This window comes from Macaca thibetana, chromosome 6, assembly GCF_024542745.1.
Source record: "Macaca thibetana thibetana isolate TM-01 chromosome 6, ASM2454274v1, whole genome shotgun sequence".
Taxonomy (NCBI): Eukaryota; Metazoa; Chordata; class Mammalia; order Primates; family Cercopithecidae; genus Macaca; species Macaca thibetana.
Window position 1 is genome coordinate 40,097,788 of NC_065583.1, and position 17,163 is coordinate 40,114,950.

At 45.2% G+C, this 17,163-nt stretch overlaps 2 protein-coding genes across 4 annotated transcripts in view; one reads left to right on the forward strand and one right to left on the reverse strand.

Annotated features, from left to right (window-relative positions):
* The window catches only part of RELL2 (RELT like 2), a 347,299-nt gene that overhangs the window by 4,108 nt on the left and 326,028 nt on the right, over positions 1-17,163 (reverse strand). The gene's annotated exons all lie outside the window — the stretch shown is intronic.
* Positions 133-16,972, forward strand: HDAC3 (histone deacetylase 3). Of its 3 annotated transcripts, none has more exons than XM_050794934.1 (15): positions 133-284; positions 390-472; positions 2,071-2,213; positions 6,917-6,998; positions 7,126-7,182; positions 7,303-7,358; positions 7,735-7,868; positions 8,395-8,475; positions 8,848-8,921; positions 9,077-9,141; positions 10,988-11,077; positions 11,200-11,258; positions 11,507-11,586; positions 11,906-12,127; positions 16,315-16,972. In XM_050794934.1, the coding sequence occupies exons 1-15, from the start codon at positions 230-232 to the stop codon at positions 16,330-16,332; spliced, it is 1,299 nt and encodes a 432-aa protein (XP_050650891.1). In that variant the 5' UTR covers positions 133-229; the 3' UTR covers positions 16,333-16,972. The 3 variants fall into 3 exon arrangements, with proteins under 3 accessions (XP_050650891.1, XP_050650892.1, XP_050650893.1); XM_050794935.1 differs by having other exon boundaries at positions 11,906-12,063; XM_050794936.1 differs by lacking the exons at positions 133-284; positions 390-472 and adding an exon at positions 6,325-6,349 and having other exon boundaries at positions 2,133-2,213.

Genomic DNA, 17,163 nt, shown 5'->3' on the forward strand with positions numbered 1-17,163 from the left:
CCGGGAGAGCGGAGCCAGGCGAGGGGCGGAGCTCCCCCGGGGGCGTGGCCTGGGTGTGGCTGGAGGCGGGACCGCAACGCCCAGTTCCGCAGAGGCAGGCTACGTGCTTGCGCAGCACGCACGGCTGGGGAGGGGTTGGCGGCGGGCGGCGGGTGGCGGGTGGCGGGTGGCGGGCCGCGGGCGGCGGGCGGCGGGCGGCGGAGGCGCGGGGCCTGCTCCCGCCGGCACCATGGCCAAGACCGTGGCCTATTTCTACGACCCCGACGTGGGCAACTTCCACTACGGTGAGGAAACAGGGCTATGCATGAGGGTTGGGACGCGGAGGTTTTGAGGCGGGGGTTGCAACTCCAGGGGTGAGAGCTGACGAACTCTTTTCTCCCCACCCCCAGGAGCTGGACACCCTATGAAGCCCCATCGCTTGGCATTGACCCATAGCCTGGTCCTGCATTACGGTCTCTATAAGAAGATGATCGTGAGTTTCGCCGCCTCGGCCGGGGGTTGGGGGGGGGGTGGGGCGAGCTGTGGCGGAAGGGATAGGTGGGCTGGACTGAGTGCATCAAGTGCGACCAGCCCCTAGAGTAGCGGGGAGCTGGATAGAAGACACCGGAGTATCTTGAAAGTGCCGGGTGTTGGAGGTGGCGTCCTCTGCTTAATGGAAAGTACTTTCTCAGCTCAGGTCGGCCACCCTCTGACTGTAGGCACCCTAGCCCTTGGCCTAGGGTTAAGGTGATGTGGGGGCTGGTTTGAAGACAGAAGGAGTGTTCCTCCTCTGCATTTTAGAGTGTGGATAGGGCCTTGGCCTCAGGAATTAGGTTTAGGGGAGCGGATATCACTGTATCAGGGTGTAAGGTTTACCCTCAGTTCCCACTCCTCTTTTGCCACCTTTTTTTTACCTCCAAGGAGCTGGGGCTCCAGGGTGGGACGATACTACCGTGTTTCTAAATGTGTATGTGCGTGTGGAAGAGAGGAGATATCTTAGGTATTCCTTTTTCAGCCCGGAATACCTCTACATGGTTCTACTTAATCGCTATCCAGTTTTTCATCTCCCAGACATACACATGCTGTCTTCCCAGCTTGGAATTTATGGCTGTGATATGGGATAGTAACAGTTAAGCCAGGCCAGGTGTAGTGGCCCATGCCTGTAATCCCAGCACTTTGGGAGGCTGAAATGGGAGGATCGCTTGAGGCCAGGAGTTGGAGACCAGCTTGGGCCACAGTGGGACCCACATCTCTACAAAAATAAAAAATAAAAAAAGTAGCCATGTGTGGTGGGTGTGCCTGTAGTCCCAACTACTTGGGAGGCTGAGGCGAGAGGATGGCTTGGGCCCAGGAGTTTGAAGTTACAGTGAGCTATGATCAGCAGCCTGAGTTGACAGGGAGGACCTTGTCTCAAAAGAAAAAATAAGACAAAACAGCTAAGCCCAGGCTTTATGTGTTGCTAGGGAAGCTAGTGAACAATATGAATGAATGTTCATTGCTTGTGCCCAGGCACAGACAAATAGATTGGTCATAGAAAAGACTGAGGTGATGTTAGTGCAGGAATCTTTATCCCTTGAGATTGTTTGCCTATATGTACCTGTGTGCATTTTCTGGGAGAAGAAAGCTCTTTCTTGTCCAGTTTTCAAAGAGATGTGACACATCCCCCCGACCTTCCAAAGATAGTAAACTTCTGATTTTAATTAGAAAGTTGACATATATGCCATATATTTGACTCCAGAAAGAAGAATCCGGAGGAAAGAGGACAGAATCAGAGCTTGGGGGAGGAGATGAGCGTGGAGAGAACTGGGAATAGGAGATCCAAGGAACAGGGCAGGTGGATCAGGGCTCAAAGTTGAGAAGGTACAATAGGCTGAGCTGGAGGTGGAAAGGAAAAGAAATGGTCTTCAGGGGGCTCATTCGTAATAACTCACCTGGTTAATCGGAGTCTCTCTATTGACTTAAGGATTGTGGGATGAGGGGAATGCTATATTTGGCTTCATATAGTCTCCAGGGCTGGGTTCAGTATGGGTGGTCTGAGCCTGTGGAGTGGGGCTGACCCTGGCTAGGTTCATCTTGTGTCTCCATCCCGAGGTCTTCAAGCCATACCAGGCCTCCCAGCATGACATGTGCCGCTTCCACTCCGAGGACTACATTGACTTCCTGCAGAGAGTCAGCCCCACCAATATGCAAGGCTTCACCAAGAGTCTTAATGCCTTCAACGTAGGCGATGACTGGTGAGGGAGGACTGGGACTTTTGATGTCTAATAGTTTAATGCCAAGCCCTTCAGTGAGGTCTTTTGGCAGCAGTGGGAAGATCTCAAGGGGGGCCTACTTGTCAATGAATCATAATTCACTTACTTGTTTATTCAATAAATATTTACTGGTCACTTGTTCTAGGCCAGGCCCTGTGCTAAGTGCTGGGAATGCAGTGATGAACAAAACCAAAATTTTAATACTGTATTTTTGCTAAGTCTTATGAAGAGGAGGTATATGACAGATTATGAGAGTATATATGTGGAGAATTGTTTAGCTTGGTGTAGTGGCTGGTCGGTGGGGCCTTCCTAGAGGAAGTAAAGATTGAGCTGAGATCTGAAAAAAGAGTAGAAGTAGTGAGATGAAAGGTGGTTGAAGGGTGAGGGGAGGAGTATAGCAGGCAGTAGGGACAAGTGCTAAGGGTCCGTGGTAGGATTGAGTATGACTCATTTGAGGAACAGAAAAAAGGCCAAGTGCAGAATATGAAGAGGAGGTGAACTGAATTGAGGCTAAAGAAATAGGGCCTTTTTAAAGTAAACAGCTCTATTATGAATTAGGGTTTTTACTCCTAGAGTAGAGGGAAGCTATCAAAGTTTTTTAAAAAGTCCTGATCATAAGAGGGCTATGGGCAGTTAAGAAAACAAAAAAACAACAAAGGAGTGGTTTGATATCGTTAGGTTTACATTGAGCTGGTATCATCCATAGAAGAGTCAGGATTAGACCCTGTGGGGAAAGGAGTGGACAACAAAGATAAGCCATGATCTTTGCTTACACTCTCCTCTACATCCATGAAAAAATAGTAAACATCACAGCCACCAGTTCCTCAATTCTACTTATTTTTGTTTTTAAGCTTTCTATTAGGGAAAATTTCAAAAATTTCAGAAAGTGAAGTAGTGCAGTGACTTCCCATCCATCACCTAGCTTCAACACTTATGAGCAAATGGCCACTGTTTTTTTTTTTTTTTTTTTTTTTTTTGAGACAGAGTCTCACTCTGTAGCCCAGGCTGGAGTGCAGTGGTGTAGTCTTGACTCACTGCAACCTCCGCCTCCTAGGTTCAAGTGATTCTTATGCCTCAGACTCCTGAGTAGCTGGAATTACAGGTGCCTGCCACCATGCCCAAATAATTTTTGTATGTTTAGTAGAGATGGGGTTTCACCACGTTGGTCAGGCTTGTTTTGAACTCCTGACCTCAGGTGATCCACCAGCCTCAGCCTCCGAAAGTGCTGGGATTACAGGCATGAGCCGTTGCGCCCGGCTGAGCAAATGGCCACTCTTACTTCATCTATACTCCCTCATGTTAGATTGTTTTAAAGCAAATCCTAGATGTTATATCCTTTTATCCATAAATATTTTATTATGTATCGCTAAATGATACTCTTTTAAAAGAAAAAGTATCATTATCAAATCTAAAAAGTTAAGTGATTCCTTAATGTCATCAAATATGCAATCAGTATTCAAATTTCTGCAGTTGTCTCATAATTATTTTGTAGTTAGTTTAAATCTGGATCTAAACAAGGTCTACACAATGCTTTTGGTTGATAGGTCTCTTAAAACTTTTTATTTGTAGCTTTTCTGTCACCCCCTTGAATTTATTTCTTGAAGAAACCAGGTTGTTGATCCAGTAGAGTTTCTTATGATAGCTACCATTTATTGAGTGCTTACTCTGCTAGGTATTATGCCAAGGATTGCTGGTAAATCCACGTAATTCTCATGCCAATCCTTAGATGTATTATAATAGACCTTTTTCTGATGTTATACATAAGTAAACTGAGGTTTGAGAATATTTAGGTAACTTAGCGTCAGTCACGTAACTGGCCATTGGAGTGTGCATGATCCAGATCCCAGGTTTTTAAACCACTAATCTGTTTTCCTGAAAGATCTTAATGACAGATCTTTCTGTCATTAAGAAATGACAGGGCTGTAGGATAGAGGCCAACTCATTAGGCTGGCCTTGGCACCTTTCCAACTTTATCCCTACACCTTAGCTGCACGGGATGCCTTCCTGGAGTGCCCTTAGTTCTCTATTCAACCTCCTCAAGGCCTTCTCACTCTTCGCACACCATCTCCATGAAACCTTTCTTGACCACACCAGCCCATAGAGCTCTGTCCTGCACACACTGCACTGCTCATTTGGTGTTCAGTCAGGTGCTGTCTCAGGAGGGTTCTTGTTTTTTTGTTACTATACCTGCTGCTATTTCTGAGCTCACTTTCTAGGTCTGAGAATATAGGGTCAGCCCTTAAGCCACACTGGGGTCCTGTAGATGCTGTTTGTGCAATTAGGGAATGCTAATTAGAATACTATCTCTGGGCTATTTATGCTGCATCAGTCTTCCTGTCAAACAAGTTACAGTTGTCTTATCTGCATTTCTGATGAGAATCAGGAATTTTTCTTCTGTTTAATGAATTTCCAATTGCTTTCAAAGTATTCTAACATAAAAGGCCAAATTGTACTACAGGCCTTTAAGTAAAAAAAATAAAAAAGCAGTCCCAGGCCGGGCGTGGTGGCTCATGCTTGTAATCCCAGCACTTTAGGAGGCCGAGGTGGGTGGATCACCTAAGGTCAGGAGTTCAAGACCAGCCTGGCCAACATGGTGAAATCCTATCTCTACTAAAAATAAAAAAATTAGCCAGGCATGGTGGTGCATGCCTTTAGTTCCAGCTGCTCTGGGAGGCTGAGGCAGGAGAATTGCTTGAAGCCGGGAGGCAGAGGTTACAGTGAGCTGAGATCATGCCACTATACTCCAGCCTGGGCAACAGAGCGAGACTCTCTCAAAAATAAAAAAAAAAAATTCCAGACCTCTCCCTTTCACCCATAAATCCCTCTGCCCAGTGACAGCCACTTTCAGCTCCTTTCCCTATGTCTTCTGGTATTTACCTTTGGATTTCTAAATAATAATAATATTAATTGACTATTATTACTAATCTGTAATCCTTAGGGAATACCTGTTATATACTAGGTACTGTTCTAAGTGCTTTACAGCCATTAGCTTATTTAATCTCAACAACCCCTGTGAAGCAGGGTGTATTATTGTTTCCTTTTACAGATGAGGACACTTAGGCACAGAAAGGTTAAACAGTTTGTACAACCTCACTATCATTAGTAGGTGTTAAAGAACTGAAATTTGAACCTAGGTAGTCTGGCTCCAGAATCTGTGCTTGTAATCATACTGCCCTCCTGTATTGTCTCTCATTGCTATTTCTTCATCTGTCAATTTTAGGTAGTATCTGTTAAGCTCTTAGTATGGGATATGAGCATTTAGTCTTCTTACACCATCACGTTGGCTTCCTTTCCCCTTTCAGCTTCATAATAATTTAAAAATAAATCAGTATTCTATGTTTACATTATTATAACTCTGAAAGATTCATTTACTATCAAGCCAAATAGTGTAGTGTGATTTAATCTATTTTCTTCTAAAGCTTTTTGTTTTTCCTGGAGCTGACAATTGCATTATTTTTTCATTTGCTTAGTTTTCTAGGTATTAATCTCTAATTCTTTCCAAACCTTTCGAGAAACTGTAAAACTCTACAATTCTTGCTTGAACCCAGGAGGCGGAGGCTGCGGTGAGGCCACTGCACCCCAGCCTGGGTGACAAAGCGAGACTCCATCTCAAAAAACAAATAAACGAAAAGCCCCTACAGTTCTGTTTTTCACATGGTCAAATGTGTCAGCTGCACTATTTTTCTTTTTTTTGAGACCTAAAACTAGGGATTGCCTAAGCCTTTCCTCTTTAAAAAGTCAGGTTTATATAGGTATAACTTGCATACAGTAAAATTAACCTTTTTTAGGTGTAAGAGTTCAGAGAGTTTTGATAGAATATATCAAGGTGTAGGGCCAGCACCGATGGCTCACACCTGTAGTCCCAACACTTTGTAAGGCCAAGGCAGGAGGATCACTTACGCCTAGGAGTTCGAGACCAGCTTGGGCAACATAGTGAGACCCTGTCTCTATTAAAAAAAAAAAGTATCAAGGTATAGGAAATTTCCATTACCTGACAAAGGTCACTCACCCTTTTGTAGTTAATATCTTCTCTCCAACCTACATCCAGCCAACTACTGATCTGATGTCTGTCCTTATATTTTACCTTTTCCAGAATGTTGCATAAATGGAGTCATACAGTAAGTAGCCTTTTGTGTCTGGCTTCAAGCCTTTGCTTTTTATAAAGAATAACAATGGTAATAATTATAACTGACATTTATTAAAGGCTTAGCAGATACCGTATACTGTGCCACAGGCTTTTCGTGGGTTATCTCATCACCGTTTCACATATGTAGGTATACAATTCTTTCTTTAAAATGTGTGACTGTGAAGAATATTATTGAACATTATGTTAAAATGTGTTACACTGAGACTAAGAAAAACAGAGCTCATCTTTTCTTTCAACTGATTTCCTTTTAACATTGTACTTCAGTACCTGGAAGCTGCTTGCTTCTTTCCCCAGCTAGGATACAAATTCCCTGACAGTTAAATGCTTCTTTACTTCCCATCCAGTGCCTTGCACAGGGCTTGGTACATGGTTTGATCCAAAATATTTGTTGAATAAATTTGCAGATAGCACAGGTGTGTAGGAGGGGGAGAGAAGGTTCTTGAAAAATGGAGATTGGAGGAATCTGGGGTGGGGAGGGAGGTATGGGAAGGGCCCAGACAGAGGCAGGAGGGTTCCAACTTATTCCTCTTCCCTGCAGCCCAGTGTTTCCCGGGCTCTTTGAGTTCTGCTCGCGTTACACAGGCGCATCTCTGCAAGGAGCAACCCAGCTGAACAACAAGGTGACATAGTCCCGAGTCCTGTTCCTCCTTTCCTCTAGATCCCTGGACTCGGGATTTAACCCTGATCCTGGGCTCCCAGCTTGAAGGGTGGGCAGGAAGGACTGTGACTTGGGTGTTTGTCTTTCAGATCTGTGATATTGCCATTAACTGGGCTGGTGGTCTGCACCATGCCAAGAAGTTTGAGGTGAGTGAGGAGTTGATGGGAAAGACAGTGGCCATCCTCGGGTAGGTGTTTAGGATGATGGTGGGGGCAGCTGGGTAGGGGAATTGCTCCTCTCTTTATGAGACCACTGTCTTGCCATAGGCCTCTGGCTTCTGCTATGTCAACGACATTGTGATTGGCATCCTGGAGCTGCTCAAGTAAGTAGCCCAGGAGGAGATGGGGGCAGTTACGGGATTCTTGGCTGAGAAGGTCTCTCAGACTCAGCCCTGACCTTGACCTCCCTCCTCCCTGACTAGCTTCTCCCAAGTTCTTGATGCTTTATTCAGGCTGCCTCTTCCACTGCTGCAGATTCCCTGCTGCCTGCTCACATTTCAGCCTTCTCTGCATATCCCTCTTCTGTCCCTGCCTCTAGCCTCTAGCCTGGAGCCCCCAGTTGCCTTTAGGGAACTGGTGATATTAAGTTTCAGGTGACCAGGGCAGAAGCAGACTCTTCACAAAACGAGACCCGGTGTTTGGGAGGAGTGGGTCAGGGGTTCACTTCTAGCTCAGACCCTGGCTTTGGCTTCCCTCCAGGTACCACCCTCGGGTGCTTTACATTGATATTGACATCCACCATGGTGACGGGGTTCAGGAAGCTTTCTACCTCACTGACCGGGTCATGACGGTGTCCTTCCACAAATACGGAAATTACTTCTTCCCTGGCACAGGTATGGGAATAGGGATTACTTTCCCGTTTGCACCCTTCAGCTCTTTACTATGAGTGCCTCCTTCTCAGCCTTCTAGTCTCATCTCAGGTGTCCCCTCCTCAGAGAAGCCTTTCCTGACCACCCCAGTTGTCACAATCACCTCCTTCCCCATTCCTCTGTTACATCAGCCTCATTCCCTCAGAACACTCACTGCTATTTATGTTTATTGTGGTTTTTTGTTTTGTTTTGTTTATTGCCTCCCTCCTCATGCCTACTCCCTAAGAATATAAGGTTGGTGGGATATCGTAAATTTCATTAGTTCCGTTCACTGCTGCGTCCCTACTGCCTAGTACACAGTTGGCTCAGAGTAGATCCCCCAAAACTCTTTGCCAAATGAATGTGAGCTGCAGGAGATTTAGTGGCTCTAGGGAGTTTATGGTGAAGCTACATAGATGCAGTGAGAGGCTCCCAGAGTGCAGATTGGGGTTGAAACAGCTGGGCTGTGGGTGCTTCCCATGTGTGGCTACCACCACCTGCTTCCCTATAGGTGACATGTATGAAGTCGGGGCAGAGAGTGGCCGCTACTACTGTCTGAATGTGCCCCTGCGGGATGGCATTGATGACCAGAGTAAGTATTGAAGTCTTCCTTCTGTTCCCTAGGCCCCTTCTTTTTCTCCTTGAAGTAACCTCTTCTGCCTCGTATTGTCTGCTGTTGGGGCCAGGTGTCCTTAAGGATGAAGGGCCTTCAGAGGGACCATGAATCCCTGGGAATTGTATGCAACATATCATGTATATGTGCATTTTTCTGGGAAAAGTCATTGGCTTTCATCAGTCACCCATAGCAGTCTGGGATCCCTTCCAGAAGTTTCAGACCAATGATTCGGTTCTTTTGGGTTGCCCCTTTCCTGGGCTACATGCTCGCTCAACCCCCTTTTTCCTTTTGTTCCCTGTCTCCCCATCCCCTTGGGGTGCCAGGTGCCCATCTTTGGCCCTCTCCCAGGTTACAAGCACCTTTTCCAGCCGGTTATCAACCAGGTAGTGGACTTCTACCAACCCACGTGCATTGTGCTCCAGGTAATACTGTCAGTTCCTCCTCAGGAGTGTTCTGCCTGGGCTTGGGGAAAGAGGACAAGGGAAGAGGAGGTTCTTTAGGTTGGTGATAGACGGGGTATCTGTGATGTCCTGATCAGTTATCTCACTGCACTTGCCTGGGCTTTTGCTTTTTGCAGTGTGGAGCTGACTCTCTGGGCTGTGATCGATTGGGCTGCTTTAACCTCAGCATCCGAGGGCATGGGTGAGACTTGCTCTCCTTCTTCTCCGCAAGGTTTTCAAGTGGCCTTGGACTTCAGTACGTGGGTGGGGGTAGATGGGGAATGGGCCTCACCTCTTCTTGGAAATCAAAAGTAGCTATAAATTGTACTTGAACTAGAAATGTCATCTTGAACAGAGTTCCCTAGATGGTCATTCATTCACAATATATTTTTATTAAGTACCTATTATGTTCCAGGCATCGTACCACATCATGGGGATGGCATGAGGAGTCTCCTGTGGAGTTCACAGTTTAGGAAACAGACAAAAAATAAATAATCAAATGAAATAGATTGTTATAGATTCTATGAAAGAAAAAAGAAAGCTGAGACACAGGATACAATGGGGGACCTACTTTAGATAGCATGATTTGGAAAAGTTTTTCTGAAGAAGTAAAATTTGAGCTGAGACCTGGAGACTAAGAAGGAGTGAGTCATAAGAGGAGCAGAGAGAAGCCTGTCCCAAGCATTGACAAAGGCCCACAAAAGGCTCTGAGGGCTGGGCCCAATGGCACACACCTATAATCCCAACACTTTGAGAGGCCAAGGTGGGAGAATCGCCTGAGGCTGGGAGTTTGAGGCCAGCCTGGGCAACGTGGCAAGAGCCATCTCTACAGAAAATAAAAAACAAAATCAGCTGGGCATGATGGTGCATGCCTATAGTCCTAGCTACTCAGGAAGCTGAGGCAGGAGGATCACTTGAGCCCAGGAGTTTGAGGTTACAGTGAGCTATGATTATGCCACTGGACTTCAGTCTGGGCAACAGAGTGAGACACTGTTTCTTTAAAAAAAAAAAAAAAAAAGGCTGTAGCAGGAATGAGCTGACGAAGTAGAATGCAGGGAGCAGGCTGGAGGTAGTTTGAGGTGAGGTCCGAGAAGCTGGCCATGGTGAGATTGTGCAGAGCCTTTAAACCCTGGTAAGGAGTTTGAATTATATTCCAAACATGATGGGAAACCATTGAAGGATTTTAAGCAGGAAAGTGACATGATCCAATCTGTGTTTGAAAGTGACTATTCTGACTGCTGAATAGAGAAAAGTTTGGATGGGGGAATGGGGATGGAAGTGGGAAGACCAGTTAGGAAGCCATGGTGTTGGTTAGGTGCCCAGACTAAGGTGAAGGAGGTGGCAATGAAGAACAACAGCCACAACCCAGCTATTTCAACACACACACACACATATATATGGTTTTTTTTCTTTTTTGAGATGGAGTCTTGCTCTGTCGCCCAGGCTGGGGTGCAGTGGCACGATCTTGGCTCACTGCAAGCTCTGCCACCTGGGTTCTAGCGATTCTCCTGCCTCAGCCTCCTGAGTAGCTGGGACTACAGGCATGCGCCATCATACCTGGCTCTCTCTCTATATACATATATATATATGTATGTATATATATATTTTTTTATTTTTAGTAGAGACTGAGTTTTGCCACGTTGCCCAGGTTGGTCTCAAACTCCTGAGCTCAGGCAATCCGTCTGCTTCGGCCTCTCAAAGTGCTAGGATTACAGGCGTGAGCACTGCACCGGGCATGAGTTATATTTTCAAGGTTAGAATTGACAGAACCTGCATTGATGAGAGTAGTTGGTTAACATGCAGGGTGCCAGGGAGGGTGTTGAGCAGAACAGAGGTGGGACTGTGCTTTATTTTAAAATTTTTATTGAGACACAGCATATAAAGTATATGCAAATCTTAAGGGTATAACATAATGAATTTCACTATGCAGCTAAAGATTTGGAACATTTATAGTTTTCTTGTGCTCCTTTCAGGCAATACCTAAAGGTATTTATTTACCTTGTCTTTTGATAACCTCCTCCGCATCTTCCTCTGGTTCCTTTTAACAGGGAATGCGTCGAATATGTCAAGAGCTTCAATATCCCTCTACTGGTGCTGGGTGGTGGTGGTTATACTGTCCGAAATGTTGCCCGTTGCTGGTGAGCACCCTCCTGATTTCCTCCCCTGTTGTCCAGTGTGAGCTAGGGTGTCCCTCAGATATGGCCACACGGGCCCTTCAGCCCACTTGATCAGCCTGCTCCCCTCTGCTGGTTGGTTTCAGGACATATGAGACATCGCTGCTGGTAGAAGAGGCCATTAGTGAGGAGCTTCCCTATAGTGGTAAGGACTACCCCACAACACCCCCATAACAGGAAGGCCATTCTCACCAGATTCCAGAATGACCTGGTTTGAAGGCAGATGGGAAATTTTACACTTTCAGAGCTCTGCAGGCTAAACCCCTGGGCTCAGAGCAGGGAAAAGATTGGGCAGCTATTATGTAGGTGCTCTGGATGGGAAGGAAAAAGATTGGGAAGTCTTGGTAGCTGCCTTTCTCAGTCTGAGCCATACTTTCTCCTCTCCTCCCCAAGAATACTTCGAGTACTTTGCCCCAGACTTCACACTTCATCCAGATGTCAGCACTCGCATCGAGAATCAGAACTCACGCCAGGTCAGCAGCTCAGAAAAGCTGAGCACAAACTTCTCCTGAAAGGTGGAGCCCAGGAGAGGTCAAAGATGTGGGAAGTAGGAAAAACCAAGGAGAAGGAAGTTCTAAGTCATCACTGTCACTGTTATTGGCTAGGAGGCAGTCCAGGTTAAAGTAGAGGCAGTTGGGGTTGGTGGGGAGGGACAGCTATCAATTGGGGGACCTGAACTAGAGATACCACTGAGATGAAAATCAGGATGGTAGGGGTAAAAGGCAACTAGGAGATTGCATGCCCTGGGAATCACTGGGAACTGCTCACTCTCTGTTCCTCATTTCCAACCAGTATCTGGACCAGATCCGCCAGACAATCTTTGAAAACCTGAAGATGCTGAACCATGCACCTAGTGTCCAGATTCATGACGTGCCTGCAGACCTCCTGACCTATGACAGGACTGATGAGGCTGATGCAGAGGAGAGGGGTCCTGAGGAGAACTATAGCAGGTCTGGGAGCAGGGACTTCAGCCTACTTCCAATAGGCTTGCTGGGGAGGTTTATAAGGGAAAAAGTAAGTGGGAAGGTATTAGCTTAATTGCCTCTGGCTTACCTTCTTTAGTCTGCTACAATTTCCTCACTCTTTTCTTTGCTGTTTTTAATGACAAAAATAACACGTATTTATTGTAAAATTTTAAAACAGCACCAAAATATGTTGTTTGCTTTCACACAATCCCAGACCCATTCCACAGGAGTAACCACTGTTAATAGTTTTTATTTTAGATAGGCCTTTTTCTATAGATTGCAAATATACTGTTCTGTATGTACATATAAACAAACACATACACACTCATTTGCAGTTTGTGTGGTTTTTAGTTTTTTATAAATACAAATAGAGTCATTCTACATATGCTGCTTTACATGATATGGCTGGTTCCAGTTAGCTAATATAGATCTGCCTCAGTATTTTATCAGCTGTATAATAATCTGTTGTGTAGATGGATTATTTTCCATTTTTTTGGTATTACAGTAATAATGTGGCAATGAACCCCCTTACATATACATCTTTGCATTCTTGTTTGAATGGGTTAGATAGTAGAATGGTTGCTGCTAGGTCAAAGGCTGTGTGCACTAATTTTTTTTTTTTTTTGAGACAAGGTCTCGTTCTGTCACCCAAGCTGGAGTATAGTGGCATGATTGTAGCTCACTGCAATCTTGAACTCCTAGGTTCAAGTGATCCTCCTGCCTCAGCGTCTTGAGTAGCTGGGATCATAGGTGTGCACCACCACACCTGGCTAATTTTTTTTTTTTTTGTAGAGACGAGTCTTGCCTTGTTGCCCAGGCTGGTCTTAAACTCCTGGGCTCAAATTCCCGCCCTGGCCTTCCAAAGTGCTGGGATTATAGGCGTGAGCCACTGAGCCTGGCCTAAATTTTTTTTTTTTTTTTTTTTTTTTTGAGATGGAGTCTCGCTTTGTCACCCAGGCTAGAGTGCGGTGGCGTGATCTAGGCTCACTGCAAGCTCCGCCTCCCGGGTTCACGCCATTCTCCTGTCTCAGCCTCCTGAGTAGTTGGGACTACAGGCGCCCACCACCACGCCTGGCTAATTTTTTTGCATTTTTAGTAGAGACGGGGTTTCACTGTGTTAGCCAGGATGGTCTCGAACTCCTTATCTCGTGATCTGCCAGCCTTTGCCTCCCAAGGTGCTGGGATTACAAGCGTGAGCCACTGCGCCCGGCCTAAAATTTTTTATATTTGCTGCCAAATTGCCATCCAGAAGTCTGTAGTGGCTTATAGTCTTGCCAGCATTTTACTCAGTCTTTCCAGGTCTTGAGCTGGACAGGTCACTACCTGCATACTGCTCTCTAAGGCTCTTTGATTTCTTTGCTCTGTTAATTTTTTCAGGTGGGATAATTGTATTGTGGTTATGTTGTTTTTCAAAAAAAAGAAGTCTTTATCTTTCTGAGATACATACAAAATATTTGTAGATGGAATGAATTAGGGGGAAAAAAGGATAGGATAGAATTTTTTTTTAATCCCAAAACTTTACTGAAAAATGAAAGGAAAAGACAACAGAACCCAGAAGTACAGGAACAGATGCACTTAATGGAGAACAGATTTCCTTACATGACTGAGGGATAACCACAGCTGGACACTTGTGGGACACGCAGTCCTGCTCCCACGCAGGGTTAGAGACTTGAGCCAGCTCTGCTGCAGAGCTTGATGGGCTTCTCAGCCCCTTCTAGAATCCGCTTCTGTTTTAGAGTTCAGGCCTCCGTATCTCTCCTCTGGACTTGGGCTTTACTGCTGTGACTCTTGGGACCCTCTCCAGCTCTCCTCCAAGGATATCCGCTGATCCCCTCTCCTGGGTGAGGAAGTGTCTGAACATCTGGCTTCAGGGCTTCCAGGATTTACGGAAATTGCTTTTCATTGTCTGGTTTGGTTTGGTAAAACCTGTTTTTAAGTTCTTCCTTTTGTAGAGGTTTGGGTTTTTTATCAATAGCTCCAGGCTGGCATCTGGGCCTAGTCTCTGCATGATAATAATACCACCCGCTTTCAACAGCCAGCAGAAGCCTCAGGCCTCTTCCTGTTCCTAAGCCCTACCTCTCTGTCAGGCCACCCACTGAGTTTCTGTTCTTCTTTGATGCCTATAGCTCCAGCTTGCGTATGACTTGCAGAGTAGAAATAGGAAGAGTTACCACTTTTTGTGGGTTTGCCAAGCACCAGACACTACTAAGTGCTGTCTATTACAACATATGTATAATCATTCTGTTGCCATCAGACAACTCTGATGGCTTTTATTCTCAGATTAACACGGGAGGAATCTAAGGCTCAGAGAGACTTTCTTTCTTTCTTTCTTTCTTTCCTTCTTTCCTTCTTTCCTTCTTTCCTTCTTTCCTTCTTTCCTTCTTTCTTTCCTTCTTTCCTTCTTTCTTCTTTCTTTCCTTCTTTCTTCTTTCTTTCTTTCTTTCTTTCTTTCTTTCTTTCTTTCTTTCTTTCTTTCTTTCTGTCTTTCTTTCTTTCTGTCTTTCTTTCTGTCTTTCTTTCTTTCTGTCTTTCTTTCTTTCTGTCTTTCTGTCTTTCTTTCTTTCTTTCTTTCTTTCTTTCTTTCTGTCTTTCTTTCTGTCTTTCTTTCTTTCTTTCTGTCTTTCTGTCTTTCTTTCACAGAGTTTCGCTCTTTTTGCCCAGGCTGGAGTACAATGGCATGATCTCGGCTCACCACAACCTCTGCCTCCCGGGTTCCAGTGATTCTCCTGCCTTAGCCTCCCAAGTAGCTGGGATTACAGGCATGCGCCTCCATGCCCAGCTAATTTTTTTTTGTATTTTTAGTAGAGATGGGGTTTCTCCATGTTAGGCTGGTCTCAAACTCCTGACCTCAGGTGATCCGCCTGCCTCAGCCTCCCAAAGTGCTAGGATTACAGGCTACAGGCCTGAGCCACCTCGCCCAGCAAGACTAAGTAACTTTCTGAAGGTCACATGGCTAGTTAAATATCAGGGCTGAGATTCAACCTGATTCTCTGACTCCACACCTTTAACCCTGTGCACTTAGAAGTAACTGAGACATTGCTCACCCTGCAGATAAGGCTTTTCCTGGCTTAGTTCCTTAGTTTCTCTTTGATGATTTTCTCTATTCTCCGTGTCCCAGAGAATACTTTTTCTATTTTTTTTTTTTCTTTTTTTTTTTTTTTTTTTTTTGAGACAGAGTCTCACTCTGTTGCCAGGCTGGAGTGCAGTGGCTAATCCCGGCTCACTGCCACCTCCGCCTCCCGGGTTCAAGCGATTCTCCTGCCTCAGCCTCCTGAGTAGCTGAGATTACAGGCATGCGCCACCACACCCAGCTAATTTTTGTATTTTTAGTAGAGACGGGGTTTCACCATGTTGGCCAGGATGGTCTTGATCTCTTGACCTTGTGATCCACCTGCCTTGGCCTCCCAAAGTGCTGGGATTACAGGTGTGAGCCTTTGAGAATACTTTTTGAAAAAGAAAGAAACCAATATTGAGTACCTGTTGGGCCCTGTTTTGCTTTCACATCCATTCTTTCCCCGTGGGTTTATAATACCACATCACTCTTCTTAAAATTAAAACTCTCCTTTACCTTGCACTTAGGAGAAAATCCAAAATTTTGACTGTGTCTTAAAAAGGTCCTGCATGCTAGCCCTTACCTACACCCAGGATCTCATCTCTAACTACTCTCCTTCATGCATAGTGCTCCCAGCTGTCCTGGCCTCCTTGTTCTTACTGGAGTACATCAGTCTCTTTCCATTTCATGATCTCTGTAGTTGGTTTTCTTGCAGCTTGGCATGGCCTTCCTGAAGTCTTTCCCTGGTTAGCTCCTCCTGAGACTTGAGGTCTTACGTTTATAAGGTCTTATGTGCCAGTATTCCTGTCTGAAATTTCACCCTTTTGCTCCCATCACCTTCAGTCATATCACTTCATTTTATTTATTGTACTCTCCATCATCTGAAATTATCATATTTATTTACTTTGTTAGTTACTAGTCTCATTTATTAGGTAAGCTTTTTGAGGATAGACAAACCTTGTCTGGCTTGTTACTCTACTGTACTGCTAAGGTTTATGACAATGTCTATATAGAGTAGTTCCTTAATGTTTATTTGATATGCGAATGGGTGAATGAATAGCAGTCTCTACCAACAAGAGGAGGAATGGTTCTCAATGGGGCCTGAGAAATGGCTTTGGAAGAGGGTGATGGGAGAAGATTAGAACTTGGAGTGAGATCCTGACCTCTCTCCCCTTGCTTTGCAGGCCAGAGGCACCCAATGAGTTCTATGATGGAGACCATGACAATGACAAGGAAAGTGATGTGGAGATTTAAGAGTGGCTTGGGATGCTGTGTCCCAAGGAATTTCTTTTCACCTCTTGGTTGGACTGGAGGGAAAAGGAGTGGCTCCTAGAGTCCTGGAGTGGTCACCCCAGGGCTTTTGCTGACTCTGGGAAAGAGTCTGGAGACCACATTTGGTTCTCGAACCATCTACCCCCTTTTCTTCTCTCTCCTAAGGCCTGACAGTGGTACCTATTAGGGATGAGATATGGACAAGGATAGCTATATGGGACATTATTGGCAGTGGGCCCTGGAGGCCAGTCCTTAGCCCCCCTTGTCCCTTATTTCTTCCCTGCTTCCCTCCAACCCAGAGACTTTGAGGGACGAATGGGTAGACAAGGACCGAGATTGTCTCTGACTTCCTCCTCTCCTGAGTTCTGATTTCCTCCTCCCCTTGCTTCCAGGGAAAATGAAGAGAGAGGGATTTGGCAGGGGCTCTGGCTCCCTAACACCTGAATCCCAGATGATGGGAAGTATGTTTTCAAGTGTTGGGAAGATATGAAAATGTTCTGTTCTCACTTTTGGCTTTATGTCCATTTTACCACTGTTTTTATCCAATAAACTAAGTTGGTATTTTTTGTACCTTTCGTCTTTCTAGGAGTGTTAATTCTTGCTAGTTTCCTATTTATGAAAGGAGAGAGAAATGGGCGTGGTGATGCATGTAATGAAAGCATAGTTAACATTCATTCAGCACATATCCTATGTTAGGCCCTGTGTATGTATTCTACATTTATTATTGTATATCTAAGAAGTTAATAGAGCATTTTGGTTAA